Genomic DNA, 20,635 nt, shown 5'->3' with positions numbered 1-20,635 from the left:
AACTCGTAACAGTAAGAGATTGGAAAAGTTTAGCACAAAAAGAAGTGAATGAAGAAATATCGTTTATTAGATCGCTCAGAATAGTTAAGTATTTTAACTATACATACTTACTGTTAATTTTAAAAAAAGCGTCAGTAGAGGATCATACGTATCCAGTTGTATATTATGCTATTTTTCCTTTCATAAATGATGACTTTTGAATTAAAACTTAATGAAGGTTTAAGTAAATCTATTTTGGGAAAATGTGACATTTTCATTTTACAATTACCATAAATTATACATATTATTTAAATGGAAATACGCAGACCGTAACATTGATTAAAACCTCAAAAGCCCTTTCTCATTAACCGTCTAATTCTCAAATTTTCTGCGAAATGCGAGCACACTTCAATGAGTCACAATCCTGAGCTACAAGTTCTATTCCGCTCCTACAAATTTTCAAAGATGGCGGAAAAATTCTATTTGCTATTCATTACCCATCTTTGAGACCGTTTTCTTGACATTGCAGCCACTTCGGAATTGAATAGGGAGCTAAAGGTTACGGTTCACCTGCGATCCGAAGGTAAGGTGTAAAATAGCTGAAATAATGTTGATTAAAAATAAATAAGGGTTGTTCGGGTAAATCAGGCGATTTTTTACACCGCAAGGTAAATTAGGTTTGATTATAGTTAAGATGCTATTAAGTTTGTTGAACGTGCAAATATATAATTAAATTTACCAAGTAATGCTGGATATAGAATGGTCTAAAAATAAACAACGGGGGAATAAAAAAATTAAAAACATGTATATACATGTGATATCATCATCATTATTCTGAGCATATTCTACCAATTATGGTGTAACTTCCATTACATTTTCATTTTTCATATCTGCCCATGATTATCTCCTTCTTCTTCTAGTGCCGTCTCTACTAATGAAGGTTGGCTATAACCATTGCAAATTTATCTCTATCTTCTGCTTTTCTTAAGAGTGTCTGTCTGTTTAACCCGGTCCAGTCGCAAATGTTTTTCAGCCAGGATATTCGTCGTCTACCAGGACCCTTTTTCCTTCGATTTTCCTTAATAATCAGCTGCAACAACTCTCTATATAATTGATGGATTCGACCGTATCTCTCTGTATCATTTCTAAGTATGTGCCCCAAATATGCTGTCTTTTCCCTGTCTTCCCTGTTCTCTGTCTCTTCCCATTATGTGCAACACTATTTCGTTTGTAATATGATCGGTCCATGGTATCTTCAAAATTCTCCTCAAAAGCTTCAAAAGACAAGTATGATTGTCTAAAATTCACTCTTCTGTGCCATGTTGTACCTGCTTGTTTCCTTATGTCATAGTCCCATCTTAAATTTCGACGTCTTCTTGGTCTCTTGACGCCTCTTGGATACCACAGTGTAATTCTAGTGGACCACCTATTGTCAGTTCTTCTCGCTAAATGTCCCGCCCGGTGCCATTTTAAAGAGTTAATTCTATGGATTACATCAGTAAGCTTGGTCTTTTGTCTGATTGATTCTATTCTTTTTCGATCTCTCTTTGTTATACCTATCATGAATCGCTCCATTGACCTTTGAGTGACTTTGAGTTTCGATATTATCTCTTTCTTTAGTGTCCAAGTTTTGCAGCCGTATGTCATGATTGGTAGTATACACTGATCGAATACTTTTTTCTTCAGGTGAATTGGCATCTTCGATTTGAATATAACTGAATTTCGACCAAAAGGTGTCCAAGCTAGTTTTATTCTTCTGTTGATTTCTGGAAGTGAGGAGCCAGATTTATAATTGTCCCAGGTATACATACTCGTCTACTGTCTTAAGTGCAGTGTTGTTCATTAATACATCTTGGACATCCACTAGCTTGTTGTACATTGTTTTTGTTTTTGTCAAGTTCATTTTTAGGCCAACTTCATTGCTAGCTGTATTTAGGTCGCTTAGAAGTTCTTGTAGTTCTGTAGGATTATTAGCAATCAGAAGGATGTTGTCTGCAAATCTTAGATGGTTGTATATTGCTTTGTTCTGCTAGTTTATTCTGTAATAGAATAAGAAATCTACACTACAGAATAGAAATTCTGTAGTGTTTTCATAAATTTTTACCTTAGCTTTTGCTTGTCTTTATATATTTGCAAAAGTTTCCATATACTGTTTGTCAATGCCAGAGCTTCTATTACTACCTTGGGATATATAGAATCGAAAGCCTTCTCGAATTCTATGAAGGTTAATGCTAGCGGTATTTCATATTCTTTAGCTCTACTTATTAGTTCTCGAAGTGTATGAATATGATCTATGGTACTGAATCCACTTCTGAAGCCAGCTTGTTCTCTCGGCTGTGCAGCATCTAATGCGTTTGTTAATCTGTTGTTGATGATCTTTGTGAATGTCTTGTATACGATTGGTAGTAGACTTATAGGTCTGTAGTTGTTGATATCATCTTTGCTACCTTTCTTATGAATGAGAATTATGTTTGCTGTATTTTAGTGGTCTGGTATGCATCTCGATCTTAGACAGTTCGTAAATACGCCTTCTAAGATTTTCCAGGTTTTATTGCCAGCAATAAAAAATAAAAGCTTGCTTGCTTATTTGCTCTTGACAGTCACTAAACAATTTACTTCGCCCAATTCTGCATTCTTGTTATGTGTCCTGTCCAGTTTCATTTTATTAGCAATCTTTTGGATTTTTTTGTTAGTTTTAACTGTCTTCTAATTTCCTCTGTCTATCTAGTTAGATGTCTATGCGATTGGTAATCTTAATGTTGAGTATTCTAAGTTCCATAGTTCTCTGAATCACTTGAATTTTGTGTCCACTTACTATGTATGACTATGTCCACTTACTTTACTTTTTCGTGTCTGGATCCGACTACAGTTTTTCTGCCCAATATCGGGCTACGTCTACACCCTTTGTATTTGCGAGCCATAAATCATCGGCGGTGCACTGTGATGGGCAAAGTCTGCATACTCTCAGGTGCTCCACGTTCTGTATTTCCCCACATTCACAAAGTGCGTCGCTGTCTGTCTTGATGCCCCATTTAATGAGGTTCTGTTTTACAGGGGTAACACCTGTACGTATGCGATTGAGTGTCCGCCAGGTTCTCCAGTCCAGGTTCATTCCATTAGGTCGTTCTGCGAACAGTTCGGGTGGTTCGACGCTGACATTTCTTATAAACCTTTTCCTTGATTTAAGTCGGCTGATTCCTGGCGATTCGTCAAAGCCGTATAATTGGTGCCTTTTATCGAAAGTTTGCCTGAACTCCACATATTTTGAGGCGCATCTACGGTCGTCTGCTGATGCGAATCCAGCTTCCCGGTACAGTTGGGGTAGGGGGGTAGGCTTCATGCAACCGGTAATTATTCTACATGTTTCATTTAACGCCCTGGTGACTTGTTGGGCGTGTCTAGATCTACCCCAGACGGGACAAACATATTCCCCTGTTGAGAAACATAAGGCCTCAGCTGTTGTCTTCAAGACCTGGGGGTTTGCACCCCACTTGCTCCCTACAAGTTTCCGGAGAAGGTTGTTTCTCGTAGAAACCTTTTGTCTTGTTCTCTGTCAGTGGAATTTATACGTTAGTGACCGGTCTAGTACTACTCCAAGATATTTGGGCCTATCAGTATGTTTCAAGCGTTGTCCCTCCCAAGAAACATTCAGTTTTACATGCGCCAGTTGGTTGTTGAGATGCAATGCACATACTTGGGTTTTGGTAGGGTTTGGCTTTAATGAGTTTTGTTTGTAGTAAGTTGACATCATGTTTAAAGCCTCTTCCATTGTCGACTCTACTTGTGTGAGTATTTTTCCCTTCAGTTGGTGTAGATGTTAAATAAGGACGGCGCCAGAACGCTTCCTTGAGGGAGGACATTTTTTTGGGTTCTCCATCTGCTCTTCTTTCCATTTAGCAAAACGTAGAATAGTCTATTACACAACAGTGATCTAATGATATTTACCAGGTCATAGTCAAGCACAGTGTTATAAATCGTAGTTAGCAAGGTTCTGTGGTTTGTCTATGTCCACAAAAGGACAGATAGAAATAGATACTCTGTATGTCACGTCCGGCATTATGCACTGGCTGAAAGTTTTTGCCTTTGAAATATTTGGTAAGTTTGATTTTAAGACTGTAATCTTTCAAATGCTGCCCGTGCTAATGCTTTAAATCAGCCTTTAGGTTAAACTTTAAGAGTTTGATTTTTATATAAGTAGGATTTAATCTCTCTAGAGAGTCCAGAGTTTTATCTTGAGTTATATCTGGAGATTCGTTTGTTAGTCCTTATTTTGAGTAATTGTCCAACAAATTCCCTACACTTAGTAAAGAAAAATTGAAAGCCGGAATATTTGATAAGCCTCAGATACGACAACTTATAAAAGATTCGCATTTTACAGAATCGATGACTGAAATTGAATGTAATGCATGGTGGTTTTTTTGTGAAAGTTGTGGAAAATTTTCTTGTAAACAATAAATCGGAAAATTACTGGGATATAGTAGAAGAAATGCTCAACAATTTAAACAAACACGGGTGTCATAATGAGTATTCATTACCTCCACAGCCACTTAGACGATTTCCCAGAAAATCTTGGTGACCTTAGTGAGGAACAAGGGGAATGCCTCCACCAAGGCATCAAAACGATGGAAGAGAGGTATCAGGGAAGATGGGACACTCACATAATAGCGGATTACTGCTGGAGTCTTCAAAGGAACCGTCATTTTAAAGCCTTTGCAAGAAAATCCTATAAAAGGAAGCTTTTAGGTGACGCCGAATAACAGATTTGTGCTGCGATGCTGGTTAGGTTTTAAGGCAAAAAAAACTTTTGTGGCAGATATGTGTAATGCTTTTTGTAAGTAGCTTGTTGTACATTAAATATCTTACTTTTTATTCGTGTTTTGTTTATTTGATGGGTAGCAGCACTACATGTAGGTAGTGCTGCGTTAAATTACCTTATATGTTAGAAATGTGATCTGTTGTCAACAAACCCAAATTACCTAGAAACAGTAAAAAATTTCTGACAGTCAACTGTGTGTTTACCAGTGATATCCTTTCAAATGAGCTAATATACGCTTCAATTCTTATTTACTAAAATCATCAATTACATCCTTACGGCCAATTGGATCACGTCACTAGTATGATATACGGGGTGAGTCATAACTATTGGGACATAGACTAAGGACAGGTTATTTGGACCAAAATATGGCTATTGGGCCAAATATGCCTTAATAAACTGTTGCTGAGAAAAAAGATACAGGGTGTTAAAGTTAATTTTTGTTTTTCGTTTTTTGCTAATAGTTTCCCTGTATATTTATAAATTGCTATCAAAATTGGCTTTTCTAATTCTTTTTATAAAGGATTTTCGGACGTTAAAAAAATATTATTCTGTCCCCTTATAAGATTAGCTGCATTTTGAATGTATCTCCAAAGTTCGTCTCGTGTATTAATTTAATTGGCATAAACTAAGGACTTCATATGTCCCCAAAAATAAAAATCTAGCGGATTGTACTCAAGACCTCTTGATGGCCATTGAAAATCACTGCCTCTGCCAATCCATCGTTGAGAAATACGTCATTCAGATGATTTCTAACAGCTAATGAAAAATGAGGTGGCGCTCCATCCTGCATAAACCACATTTTTCTTCTTACATCCAGTGACAGATCATCTAAAATATCACTATGAGTATTTTCCAAGAAGAATAAATAAGAATCTCCATTTAAATTCGTAGGAAGAACATAAGGCCCTAGTAGTTGGTCGCCTATAATGCCTCACCAAATATTCAATTTAAACTCATGCTGAAAATGTCTAGCTTTATTAGCATGCGGGTTTTCTTCTTCCCAATAATGACTATTTCGCCAATTAAAAACCCCTTGTCCGGTAAAAGTTGCTTCGTCGGTGAACATAATATTCTTAATAAAGTGTCTGTCATTGCGATGTTTATTCAGAATACGTTGGCAAAACTGTAACCGTCGTGGAAGATCTGTTGGAAGTAAATTTTGAACAGGAGTGAAATGATAAGGATGGAGGTTCTCTTTTTTTAGAATTCTAACAATAGACGACTGACTTACTTCTGTTGCTGCTGATAGATGTCGTGAACTTATTTCAGGATTTTCATCTACTCGAACCAAAAGTTCATCATCTTCTTGATTAGGTGTGATTTGTTTCGGTCGACCACCCCGATTTTTAGTGTGAAATGACCCAGTTTCACCTAAACTACGATATAATCTTGCAAAAGTTTTGTGATTTGGTTGCCTTCTGTTTGCGTATAACATTCCATACCTTCTGGCTGCCGAGCGACCGCAAAAATTTTCTTGTGCGTATACGCAAATCATATCTCGCATTTCTTCATTAGTAAAATGATTGTGCCGAAGCATTTCAATCAAAAAAAGTAATGATTACTTTTAAAAAATGCAACATTACACTACACTGTCACATCAAAAATAATTTACTCCGAACAAATGACATTTACCAACAACAATTATCTGACAGTCCAAAGCATACTTTTCATAAATAAAATAATATTTGAAATCCTTTTTTAAGACTCTAAGCAGTTCGACTGCGTTTTTATCGAAAACGGTTGAAATTATCATGTTTCATCATCAAAATTACTAAAAAGTTTCATCAGAAAAAGTTTAGACTCAATTTGATCATTAGGAATGATCCACGTGGCGCCCTCTATGACAAAACGTAAAATTGTAAATAAAGTACTATTCCTTGTCTAAGATTATGCCTCTGTGCCAATTTTGATAGCAATTTATAAATATACATGGAAACTATTAGCAAAAAACGAAAAACAAAAATTAACTTTAACACCCTGTATCTTTTTTCTCAGCAACATTTTATTAAGGCATATTTGGTCCAATAGCCATATTTTGGTCCAAATAACCTGTACTTAGTCTATGTCCCAATAGTTACGACTCACCCTGTATATAAGGTAAAAAATCATGATTTAAAAAGAAAAATATTTCGGGACTTGTCTCCAAAGTCGCCTTTTCCCGAAGAATGAATTTATTCCGTAATGTTGGCTCTCAATGTATATACAGTCACATTTAAATAAGTATCTAAATCTTTGAGAAGTTTGAACTATCGAGAAACTTCAAATTACATTATTGCATTTATTCGTATTCGTATTTTAAGCCTTAAATGAATTGTAACTTTTTAGAAAGTAGGTCACACTTAGGCGCTTTATATCGTATTACCTGATTGTTTGCAAACTAGAATTACAATTTCAATACGTACACCCAATTCGTACACCTAATAACAATGGACTAGAAGTATTTCACAATAAAGAAGCATAGTGTTATTTTGTTTTACTTTTTGCATTAATAATATGCATAGCATATATATTTAGAAAATGTTCATGGTGTTTTATAATAACAATAAATGTAACCGCATTATTTTTATCACGTTTTATGCAGTGCCATATAAAATTTAAATAAATGGGTTTATAAAATTAAATTTGCCTGGTCCTCTCTTTTTATATGGACTTTATGAAGCTGTTTATGGCACAATGAATATGCTCTATATTATATAATAAAAAATTACTGCTGCATTGCCAGAGGATATAAATGTTGTATTAATTAATTTTGTATTAAAGTTAAACTTAATTAATCACATTTCTGAATAACTGATAGAAAATAAGCTGGATGATTAGTTTGCCAATTAGACTTTTTATATTTATTTTATTTTGGAAGTGTTGGTTTTTTTATGGAAGTACTGGCATAGAGATGTGCCAAGAACAATGATGTGCAGAGACAAAGAAGAAGATATAGTAACTCAACAGATTGAAATACTACAAAGATGGACAGAATTCTTCAAAGAAATGTTTGAAAAAAACGAAGATCCACTATATGATATATGATGGAATTATACTGGATCAAACGGATACCAGAGAAACAACCCCCCCCTTCAGTAGCTGAAATGCAAGAAGCAGTTACCAGACTGAAAAACAACAAGTCACCTGGATTAGACAACATTAGCGCAGAGTTGATAAAGGAAGGCGGAGACTCCCTATTGAATGCGATACACGAACTAATAGTGAACATATGGAATAATAAACAACTGCCACAAGACTGGAATACCGGAATAATTATCCCACTACATAAAAAGGGAGATCAGCTTCAATGTAAAAACTACCGGGCAATAACGCTACTAACTGTGCCGTATAAAATACTGTCAAATATTTTGTATGACCGATTGAGACCATATATGCGAAACAAATAGTTGGGGGATATCAATGTGGATTCTGCAGGCAGAAGTCCACAATAGATCAGATCTTCGTCTTGAGGCAAATCTTGAAAAAGACTAGTGCATTTAATATAGACACACATCATCTTTTCATTTGTTTTGAGAGTGCCTATGATAGCATTCATCGATAATTTCTGATCCATGCACTGAAAGAGTTTAATATTCCAACTCAACTCATTGATATAGTAAAAGAAACACTTAAAGTACAAAGCAAAATTCGAATTCAAAACGCACTAACAGATACAATCCATGTGAGAACACGACAACGAGAGGGAGATGCCCTATCCTGTATTCTATTCAACATCACATTAGAGAAAATAATTAAAAAGTCAAAAGTCAACACCAGAGGAACAATAATAACAAAAAGTGTACAAATATTGGCATTTGCAGATGATGTTGATATCATAGCTAGACGCGAAAGAGAGATGATAGAAGCATTTCATGCGATAGAAAAAGCGGCACAAAACAGTGGCCTAAACATTAACGAAATAAAAACCAAATACATGAAAGCCAGAAAATCGACAGGCCAAAGAAACCTACAGAATCTGAAAATAAGAGACTTTAATATCGAAAGCGTGAAAAATATTACATATCTAGGTTCACTAGTTACCGCAGATAACAATGTCAGTGAAGAAGTTAAGTAAATAATACATATCGCTAATAAAACATATAATGGACTAATTAACATCTAAGATCTAACAACATCACAAGAAAAACCAAATGCAAAATATACAAGACCCTGATAAAACCGGTCCTTGTATATGGATCAGAGATATGGACACTGTCAAAAAGCGATGAAAACCTATTAGGTACGTTTAAACGAAAAATCCTTAGACATATATATAAGGGGGTAAAAGAAAATGACATATGGCGCAGAAGGTATAATCAACATATACACCAAACATATAATGAGGCAAACACCAGTAGGGAGAAGGTCTAAGGGAAGACCCAAACGTAGATACTTGGAACAAGTGGAACAAGATTTGAAAACACTTAAGATTACCAACTTGAAAAACAAAGCAAGGAACAGAACAGAATGGCGGAAAATCCTAGAACAAGCCAGGACCCAGAAAGGGTTGTCGAGCTACTAATGATGATGATGATTGGCATGGAGATATATATATATATATATATATATATATATATATATATATATATATATATATATATATATATATGCAGAATAAAAACGAGCAAACCATGGAAATTAGGATGTATTGAGATAAAAACAGTAAACACCCTAATTATAATGAAGAACCATTTGCATATAACAATCCGTTTTACACTAGGGTAAATAATAGAGTAAACAAATATAAAATAATTATATAATAAACAAAATAAATCACAATATAATATGATACACTAGGGTAAATAAAATTTAAAATAATCATGGAACATAAGTCCCTACTTGAAAGAGTTTTCTACATCCGAACTGTAAGAATGTTAAGTGCCACATAGTTGGCATTTAACATTCCTCAAGATTTGTGCAGATGATGTTGATGTTATAGCTAGAAGCGAAAGAGAGATGATAGAAGCATTTCATGCGATAGAAAGAGCGGCACAAAATAGTGGCCTAAACATAAACGAAATAAAAACCAAATACATGAAGGCCAGCAAATCGACAGGCCAAAGAAACCTACAGAATCTGTTTAATATAATAAAAATTTTATTTATGACATTAAAAATAAAGTTTTTTAAGAACTTTAAAAGATTCTCGAAGGGTGATTGAATGCAGGAAAGATAGGAGGTAGAGGTATATATATATACGTATATATATATATATATATATATATATATATATATATACTTGTATATATATATAATATATTAATTTAGGTTATTTATAAATAAATTTTAAGATCACATCCTTTAAAACAAATACGTAAATATTTGTATTGTATTATGCATACTCTAAAATTTCCACAATTTTCCTGTCGGAAAAATTTCAACGACGGAACAGGAAATTCTATTTACTATTCATTGCTGGGCTTTAAGATCGTTTTTTGACATTGCAGGCACTTCAGGACAGGAATTGACGTAACATTTCACGTCTTCGCTCCCAAAAAGGACGAGCGAAAGTTGCGGTCGATCCTGAATAAATGGGAAGACAGAGGACATGTCAGCAATTTAACATTATCCGAGAAGGATTCCTATCTTAGGTCGTTGATCTCAATACAGGTAAGTTTGTTTTACGGTTATAATTAGCTGAACTCCTAATTTTTGAGAAGAATACGTGTTTTTGTAAAGAACAAGTTATTTATAGTATAACCTATCTAGTTGTACATATTAGAAAAATTATTTAAATTTTAAAAGTCAGTTCTTCGTGACAAGTTTTTTTTCTGTATGTACGCTACTTTTATTATCGACTAATAGGAAAGCAAACGGTGTTCAATGTTCAAAGATAAAAGTGATTATCATTAGTTATATGACTACTACTACAGAAAACATAAAAAGCAAACGTAAGAGAAGATCAAAAGGGTACGTGGCTCATTTCCCATTTTCTGAAGTTGAACTAACCGACTCAGTATTACCAGTTTAGGTAATTTTTAATGTTACAGTCGCATTCATTTTCCGAATTTCCGTCTTCTCCAGTCGTTGTCTCGTACTATAAATTCTATAAATAATTTTTAATTTTCCTTTATTTTTCGTTTCGAATTGTGCAATACATTTTTTTTTAATTGTAAACCAAGTTTTTAATAAAGCAATTATGTAAGTAGGGTTTCAACAGTTCTCGCTCATCTTACAGTTCCCTTCTAGTTTTTTTTTGCTTTCTCTCTCTATATCTGTTTGGATATACGTGGACTGTGATACAAAGTAGAAAAGAACATAAATCTAGATGCGGAACAACCGATGAGAGTTATAGAGTTGTCGAAAAAAATCAGAAAACAGTGCTGCAAAGACAAAGCTGATTATATCTTTCAAATAGGCAGAGAGATAGAGGAACATGGCTGTCAAAATGAACCGATGGATTTATTTCAGTAGATTAAACGTCTTACCAGAGAATTTAAATCTCAAACGTCGTCTGTAATAGATAAGGAAGGTAATCTAAAGACCGATACTGACGAAATATTGGAAACATGGTCTACTGTCTTACTCGCTGAAGTCAAACATGCAATTAAATCGCTAAAGACAAATAAATCCCTAGGCTTTAATTCAATATCAAGTGAAATGCTACAGTTAGTAAGTAACAAAGGATTACATATCATCCATTTTATCTGTGTCGCTCTTTGGAATTCAGGAAAATGGCCATCTGATTGGTGTACCTTAATTTATATCTTGCTACACAGTAAAGGAACTACTACCAGATGTGAAAACTACTGCACACTCTCTCTAATAACACATGCTAGTAAAATTGTGTTGCATATCATCAAAAACAGATTAAAAACCTATCTACATTACCAAATACCTTAGGAACAAGCGGGGTTTATTAAGGGTAAAGGTACACGAGAACAAATCCTGAACCTAAGACAACTTATTGGAAAGTTTAGAGAATTTTATGTACCTACCTATTAGGTTTATATGCTTCGTTGACTACCAAGAGGCATTTGATTGTGTAAGCTGGATAAATCTGTGGTCCATTTTAATAGAAATGGGCACACCAATGCACCTGGTGACACTGATTTGAAATCTGTACCAGTCCAATATAGCAAAGAATTAGAACTTCTCAAACCAATTCAAGACCAAGAGAGGTGTTAGACAAGGATGCGTGTTGTCACCTGACGTATTTAACATTTATGGTGAACATGTCATGAGGATGGTTTTAGACAGATGGGTTGGTGGAGTAACAGTGGCTGGTAGGAAAATCTCTAATTCAAGATATGCTGATGACACTACACTTAGCAGCAGCAAATGAGCAATAAATGTTTAATCTTCTGCGAAGAGTTAAGTAGGAAAGCAATAAAGTTGGTCTGAAAATCAGTAAAGCTAAAACAAAAATAATGGTGGTCGACAAATTCCGCAATATTCAACAGACTAACATATTACAGAAATACCAAATAGTGGATAGTTTTATCTATCTCGTGTCTAGTATAACTCACGATGGTAACTGTGAAGCAGAAAATCGGAGACGTATTGGAATGGCAAAAAATGCGATGAGACGCCTAACTAAAGTTTGAAAAGACAGATCTATGTCTCAAAATATTAAGATGAGACTGGTAAATGCCCTTGTATCCTCAATATTTCTATACGAGGCAGAGACTTTGACTCTTCGTAAACGCGAGCGCCAAAAAATTGCCGAAAAAGAATGCTGCGCATACCTAGGAAAGCTCATAGGACAAACGTTTCTATTTTAGATCGTTAACCAAATTATAAGTCGAAAATTAACAAAAAGGCTGTTTACAATATATCTTTAATTATTTGCAACGTATTCTGCAACAAAAAGGCTGTTTACAATATATCTTCAATTATTTGCAACGTATTCTGCAATTTTTTGGTCACCTGGTTCGCAGAGGTGACGATAGTTTGCAGAGAATAATTCTGATAAGTTCTGAAAACGTTATTATCGTATGGATCAAAGGCCATTCTAAAATAAAGGGTAATATAATAGCAGATGCTTTGGAAAAAGAAGCATTATCAAGGAAACCATAGACAACAATATTCTACCGGTGTCAGATATAGATGTATGTAGTAAACATCGGCTCAAATTAAAATGGCAAGCCAATTATACGGAATCCAAAAGATCCTTTAAATGCTCTAACACCTTCAAGAATGTACAAAATGAATCTAGCAGACACTCCAAACTGTGCTTGTGGTAAATATGGAGATTTAACACATATTCTATTAGAATGTGTAAACCAACAAGAAAATATTACATGTTTTTATGAAAACTAAATGTCTGTTTTCCATTTCACATAAATGAATTAAGTTTCTCTGGAAACGTAGAAATCTTTAATTGTATTTATCAGTTAATAAGAAATTGTAAATATAAACTTTAAACAATATAATGTACTAACCATAGAATTAAGATGAAACTTGTCAAGCAATCAGCGAACACACCAATCATGTAATAAACCTTTTAATACAAAAAAATAAAAAAAAAATGGAAAAAAAGAAACTAAAATAATAAAAAAAAGGGTGTGGCAGTCCATTGGGACTGCCGGTAGAAATTATACTTCTATACACGCGTTCGTCGTTACAAATTTATATGGGAGTCAATCTGCACAATCATTACATATGTAATGCTATAGGTAAGATTCACTCAATATATGCGAATACACACAAATTTCCAACGTCGAACGCGCGTATAGAAGTATAACTTCAAAAAATGTTTGTGGAAGATAAAAATAAAAAACCAACAATTCGGATTATGTTGTAAATTTTCATTTTATTTTAAAATTTAGACTAACATTAACATATTTAACATATATTTAATAAGACTAACGTGTAGTTTTTAAATATTTCAAAAATAAAAAAGTAAATTTATATTGGGATTCGAACTCACATATACCAGCGTATGAACCAAACAAGTAAAACATTTGCCAATTAGACATGACACAAACGTATTTCAAAATTGACAGTTCTCCGTCATACAGTGATTCATCGAGATTATTATTTTGAAATACAAAAGACTAAAATAATTATGAACATTTAATAAATAATTCAAAATATATCACATAAATAATAATATTAATAAATATAATATATATATATATATATATATATATATATATATATAATATATATATATATAATATATATATATATATATATATATATATATATATATATATATATATATATATATATATATATAATTAATATATATACAAAAAGGAACATTTTTATTCTCGAGAGAGGAAGAGAGAGAAAATATATCTTCTGTCTCTCTCTTACTCATTATCTTACATATGTAATGATGTCACCGATTCACTCCCGTACAAATTTCCAACGTGGAGCGCGCGTATAGAAGTACGAGGCATGTTTTTTAAGTAAGTTACCTACATCTCTTGTCTACGCACTGACGCCATTACAGTCTGATTCTTCATTGAATACTTGTTTACTCCAGTGTTTAAGATGCCTCCAACAATCGTGAGTCACGCTGATTGTAAAGTACGGGCTGTTATACGATTTCTTAGTGCTAAAGGCGTAAAACCGATCGATATTCATCGTGAGATCGTTGTTTACGGACAAAACATTATGAGTGATGGAATGGTAAGGAAATGGGTGAGAGCATTTAAAGATGGCCACGCAAATGTGCATGATGAAGAACGGAGTGGGCGTCCTTCGGTCGTTAATGAAAATTTGATGCATAAAGTGGACGAAAAGGTGAGAGAAAACAGACGCTTTACAATTTCATCATTGTCCGACTGCCTTCCTCGGTATTCTCGTAGTGTTTTGTATCGCATTGTTACCGAGAACTTGAATTACCGGAAATTGTGTTCACGTTGGGTTCCAAAAATGTTGACGGATTTGCACAAAACCCAACGTTTAGGCAGTGCATTGACTTTCCTTGAGCGGTACCACAGTGAAGGTGAAGATTTTTTAGACCAAATTGTTACTGGTGATGAAACGTGGGTGGCCTACGTCACACCAGAATCGAAACAACAATCCATGGAATGGGGACATTCATCATCACCCAAAGGAGTGAAGTTTAAGCAAACAATTTCTGCCCGGAAAATCATGTGCACAGTTTTTTGGGACAGAAAAGGAGTATTGCTAGTGGAGTTTCTGCCTCGTAATGAGACAATCTATGTAGCGTCTTATTGTGAGACATTGAAAAATCTGCGTCGTGCAATTCAGAACAAAAGACGTGGCAAGTTGAGTAAGAGTATCGTTTTGCTGCATGACAATGCCCGTCCACATGTGGCTAGTCAGACCACAGATCTCATCAAATCATTTAAATGGGAAACTCTAGATCATCCTCCATACAGCCCTGATCTGGCGCCCAGCGACTACCATTTGTTCCAGCACTTCAACAAACACCTGGGCGGTCAGCGTCTTCAAGACGATAATGAAGTCAAAACATTTGTGATGCAGTGGTTAACAAGTCAGGCGGCAGAATTTTATCAGGAGGGTATTCAAAAACTGGTGCCACGTTATGACAAGTGCCTCAATATTCACGGAAATTATGTAGAAAAGTAGATTAAGGTACAGGCTCTCATGTAAAAATAAAATTATTGCCATATTTTTGCACGTCTTTTTTTAATTCCAAAACGGTACTTACTTAAAAAACACGCCTTGTATAACTTCAATAAATAACAAAATAATGTAAAACAAAATTATTATAAAAGATGGCCAAAACAAATATATAAATATTACATACAATCTCAAAAAGGTTTATAAGGAAAAAACAACAAAAAAAAAATCACAAACAAACAAAAAAAGGAACAGTCAATACAAGTCAATTCTTTAACTTACTTTTAACTTACATTTAGTACTAACTCGAACTCTGATTGTTGTTCTGTGAATACAAATTAGTATTACAAATTTAAAAATATGTATACAAAAAAACGAAGATAATACAAAATTTTCACTTTTGAATTTTCTGTTTCCACTAACAGAACAGCTAATTAAAGGAAGATCGAAATCAAATGTAAAAAGACGAATAAGTGGCCGTTCTGGAAGAATATCTAAAAAAGAGGTATAAAAATGAGAAACAGATGATCAACGTTGGAGACCATTTTTGTCACAACAAATACCTACTAGGAGAAGGTGCTTTAGATGTTCAAAAAATAAATCAGAATCTCGAACTACGACTATTACAGCGTGCAATGTACCTCTATGCAAATATTGTTACCACATTATTCATAAGAAGTAATGTCTTTTTTGTGTAATATAATTTTTTTCTTTACTGATGGGATTTATTTATTTCACCATTCAACACTAATAGGATATATATGTCCCATGTCCTTTCTAAGGATACAAGAACACGCATCAAAGTTAAAAAATTAATCGCTTTGTTAGGTCTCTAGGTATCAACGAATATCATTAAAGTAATTTTAAACAGTTTTATGTAGCTACAATAAAATCAGTAATGAAAAAGTTAAGGGACAGATATCATTGTAACAGCGGTTTTTTTTATTATTTTTTATTCTTTTTGTATATGTTCAATAAAATATTTTGTTTAAAATAAACTTTTACTTACGTTTTGTTAAACTTTTTGCGTAGCATCTTATCGAAAAACCAAAACGCCATGTAAAGAGTTAATTTTATATTTGTATTACATTTATATAACATTTAATTCGATTTATCTGTAACGCTACAAAAAACAATTCCAAAGAAATTTAATCAAATTCTTTCCATTTGTCAGGATTCGTGTTATTTAAATGTATATCTTGTTCGCTGCTATTCATATTTAACTTGATTCAACCGTCTTATTAAGATAATCTACCCATTTCATGCAGGCGAAGCCTTTTGATCGTGTGTACCCATGCAAAATTTGATTTATACTATTTACTGACTAACATCTTACTATATATTCCGCACATTTACATTTTACTTTTATTGATATTAGAATGTATCTAAAATTTGTGCCATTTTTGTGTTTATATAGTGAAATCTATTGTTTACCGAAATCTACCTTTGATTGTTCTTATTATAGATTCTTAGTTTCGTTCGACGGGGATGAAGTAATAGAACAACAATATTAGATTTAAAATTTATAAAGTTTTAAATTGTTCTTTTTCTTCATGTGCCTCTACCTTTAGGGCGAATGGCGATCATCATGGCCCATTAAATTCTGTCTGCAGTAGTTCTGAAGGGTTCCATTCTTGTGTTTCATTCCACTCCTTTAAATTGTTTAACCAAAACGTACCTTGTCTCCTTGGTCCTCTTTTTCCTTCCACTTTTCCTTGTATAATCAATATCGCATTATTTCATATTTATCATTTCTTAGTATGTGACCAAAGTAGCTCACTTTTCTTTCCTTTAAAGTATTTTTTATAATATGTAGCATCTTAATACTCTAGTTTTAATTTCTTTTCCAGTTTTCCATTGCACAATACTGCATTCATCTTATTGAAAGCGCTTCAATGCGTCGTTTTATTTTAATGTTACGGTCCCATTGTTCATTAAGGTCACATCTCCATTAATTGTATCTATCTGGGTATTTTCTTTAAAACTTTTCCTTCGAGGAAGATTTTCTTCAATCTTATTCTTAGTGACAATCATAAATTTTGTTTTTTTTTTGTGTTCAGTGACATGCCATGCATCTCGCAGTACTATGTGTTGCAAGCAACCAAAATTTGCAGCCCTTCTCTGATGAAGATACACGAGATAGCTGCGACAAACGCATTTGAAATGGCCAAGTATGTCATAACCTGCGTAAAATTATGAGCATGAGAAATATGTTGACGCAATGATTGCCGTGTTTGCTTATTGCCGACAACAAGCTTAACCGTAATACCACTTCAGAGCAGTATTTGAGGCTATTTAAGCGAAACTCGAAGTACTTTCTTTTCGTAACAAATAACGAAACAAAAATCCATTGGTATAGACCAGGGACCATAGAACAGTCAAAACATTGGCGGAACCCAGCGTACGTGCTCCGAAGAAGGTGAAGACTGTCCTATCGGTAGAAAAGGTGATGGCCACCATATTCTGGGATTCACAAGGGTTGATCTACATCGTCTATCTGGAGTATGGCAAAGCGGTTACAGAGCTTTACTATGCCGAATTACTGGGCCGATTTGAAGCCGAATTGAAGAAAAAACGCCTCCATTTAGCAAAGGAAAAAGTTCTCTTCCACCATTATAATGGACCCGCTCATACCTCTGCTGTCGCCATGGCGAAATTGGTCGAATTGGTCATATTTTCTAGATTTGGCTATATGTGACCTCTTTCTGTTTCCAAACTTAAAAGAGACACTCGCCGAGTAGATATTTAAGTCGACACAGGAGGTCATCGTCGCCACGGAAGCCTACTTTGCAGACCTCGAGAAAACGTATTTTGTCGAGGCATGTTAACAGATTAAAATATCGTGTGAAATAAATCGCGAGGGCGACAGACACGTGGCACTTTGAACGATATATCACTTGCGATATGTTGTACAATCGCGCGGAAGTGAACGTTTTTATCGTATTTATTTAGATTTTAAATATCTGTTTGTGCGTATCGCATATAGTTAACGATATATCGCCAATCTTTTATCGCCGGAGTATGAATGCCGCCTTGGAGGAAGTATTGTTGTGAATTTTAATTGTATCACTGTAAACATTATTTATAATTTTTAATAAATCCTCCCTTTAATTCCTCTCAGTACTTGATGCTGTTTAAAAATAAAAATAAACAGTTCTTGAAATAAAAATTGGGTAGTGGAAACGAAAATTATTTATTTTATTTTATTTACATACTTTATTAATACTAGTTCTTCTAGTTTTATAATAGATTTTTTTAAAAAAAGGATATTTGTTGAAAAATGGTGTTCTAAAGTGTGTTCGTTATAAACTTCTTATGAGTTTTTATCAAAATTTTCTGATAAGTAGCTCAAAGATTTTTATGAAAGGTAACATACTTATAACTCCTTTTTCATCTAAGGAGAATAAAATCTCGCGTTTATCTACGAGATCTCTAAAGAGCGATTTAGTTTAGTAAGAGCGCTTAGTATCCATCCAACGGACATATAAATATTTAAATTTAAATCTGACGAATCCAATTTTTGTCTTGATTAATCAAATGTTAAAAAAAACTATTGTATAGTAATAACCTATAATTTATTCTGTTAGCGATGGGTGGAACATTTTAAGGATTTAATATGCACTGATAACAATAATGCTCTAGATACGCTTTTCAACCTTGACCTAAATGAGAATGAAGTCGATTCAACGAGCTGACAGGCAACTAAGAGGCAATCTAAAATCTAAAGGAAAACAAAGCGCTAGGACATGATGACGTACCTGCAGAACTGTACAAATATAGAGAAGAGTACTAAACAAACAAAATTGTAGCGGAAGTATCGCTAGAATGGCAAATACCTAAAGAATGGAATATCGGTTCATGTGCACATTACACCAGAAAAAGCGATCAGATTAAGTGTAACAATTATAGAGTGATAATTCTCTTAATTACAATATACTTTTTTTTATTTAAATTAACGTGTCTCGACAACAAATGGTCATTGACACGGGACAAAAAAACAATAAAATACTCTTTGTGTTTCTCCAACGTGAAGGCCACGTTCCACAGGAAGGCAATTTGATTGTTAAGAGGGCAATTTGAAAATGGAGTTAAAACGAGTTTATCCCTTTAGATCCGGACCATTTAAATCTAATGCTAGATTTCGGTGCCAAATGTAACGAAAAAAGAAATTATTGGCTAATTGCGGTAAATAATTATTAGGTAAACATTCATTCTGTTAACACCCCAATGAAAATTAAGAAGTACTTACTAAATTTGCCAGTAGATAAAGCATATTCATAAGCTCGACTTTTTTCCCACACCGCGACACAAAAAGCGACATAGATTATGCCTAGGCCGCAATAAGCATACAAGATGTGAAGAGCCAAAGAGGGGAACGCTGCGGATAACACCCTCTAATCGGACCAATAACAAAGCAGATATGATGTAATGCACTATAATGGATAATGCCCTAATATAATTAGCAACGCCGCAATGTATGTTTTTTCTATCTAAACATATTCGCTACCACCTCTCCTATCCAATGATGTTTCATACGTTCCGATCGAACGAACTATTTTAGCCCCACCACAAAACGCTCAAAAAATGAACAGAATGAACCTTAGCATTTTCTTATGGGATTTTACATGGGAAATGAAAAAGAAACGCTATAGCAGCGTTATTACTGGTATAGCTTTTACTTAATTTTATTTAATTTTACTTAATTTTATTTAATTTTTATTTAATTTTAGGTAATTCTGTTTAATTTGATGTAATTTTATTTAATTCTATTTACCTTTATTTAATTTTATTTAATTAATATTTAAATGGGAACAAGCCACAAATAAAAGTTAAAGTAAATTTATTGACGTTTAAATTTCCACTTCGGAAATCGGTCTCAAATTTTATTTAATCTTATTTAGTTTTAACTTTATTTTATTTTGGTATAGCATTGACATTTGTTAAACGCCATTTTATTTTAATAGTAAGTGTATGTTTGTCTTACCCAATGACATAATGAATATATATTATACGTCATTTTTCTGACTTACAATTACAGTAACCAATATTTTTAGCAATTTTCGAAAAAATTAATTGAATCGGTGAGTTCGAAAACCGTACATGTCCAAAATTTGACATTTTAATTTAAAATAGTCAACTTTGTCCCTTCTTCGATTGGGCCTAAAAACCGTACTACAAACTTAGCCGTTAACGTAACACAGCTGATTGTAGTGGTGCGTAAGGAGAAAAACCGTATGAGAAAAAAATGTCCGGGACTTGTACGGGTTTTCACCTCAACAATAAAATAGTGGTCAGTTGGATATTGATACGCTTAACGTTCTCTTCGTGTGTATGTGTATTGTACAAAATAGCTTGA

At 33.8% G+C, this 20,635-nt stretch overlaps 1 protein-coding gene across 1 annotated transcript in view; it reads left to right on the top strand.

The window, feature by feature from the left end:
- Positions 1-20,635, top strand: part of LOC140442111 (uncharacterized) — a 274,067-nt gene that overhangs the window by 203,096 nt on the left and 50,336 nt on the right. Inside the window, exon 7 of the mRNA XM_072533189.1 lies at positions 10,221-10,383. Within this exon, the coding sequence (XP_072389290.1) occupies positions 10,221-10,383 (163 nt within the window). The remainder of the gene's footprint in view (positions 1-10,220; positions 10,384-20,635) is intronic.

The sequence above is a fragment of the Diabrotica undecimpunctata genome, chromosome 5, assembly GCF_040954645.1.
Source record: "Diabrotica undecimpunctata isolate CICGRU chromosome 5, icDiaUnde3, whole genome shotgun sequence".
Lineage (NCBI taxonomy): Eukaryota > Metazoa > Arthropoda > Insecta > Coleoptera > Chrysomelidae > Diabrotica > Diabrotica undecimpunctata.
Note: the sequence above shows the minus strand (reverse complement) of the source record. Positions and strands in the feature narration are given on the sequence as shown.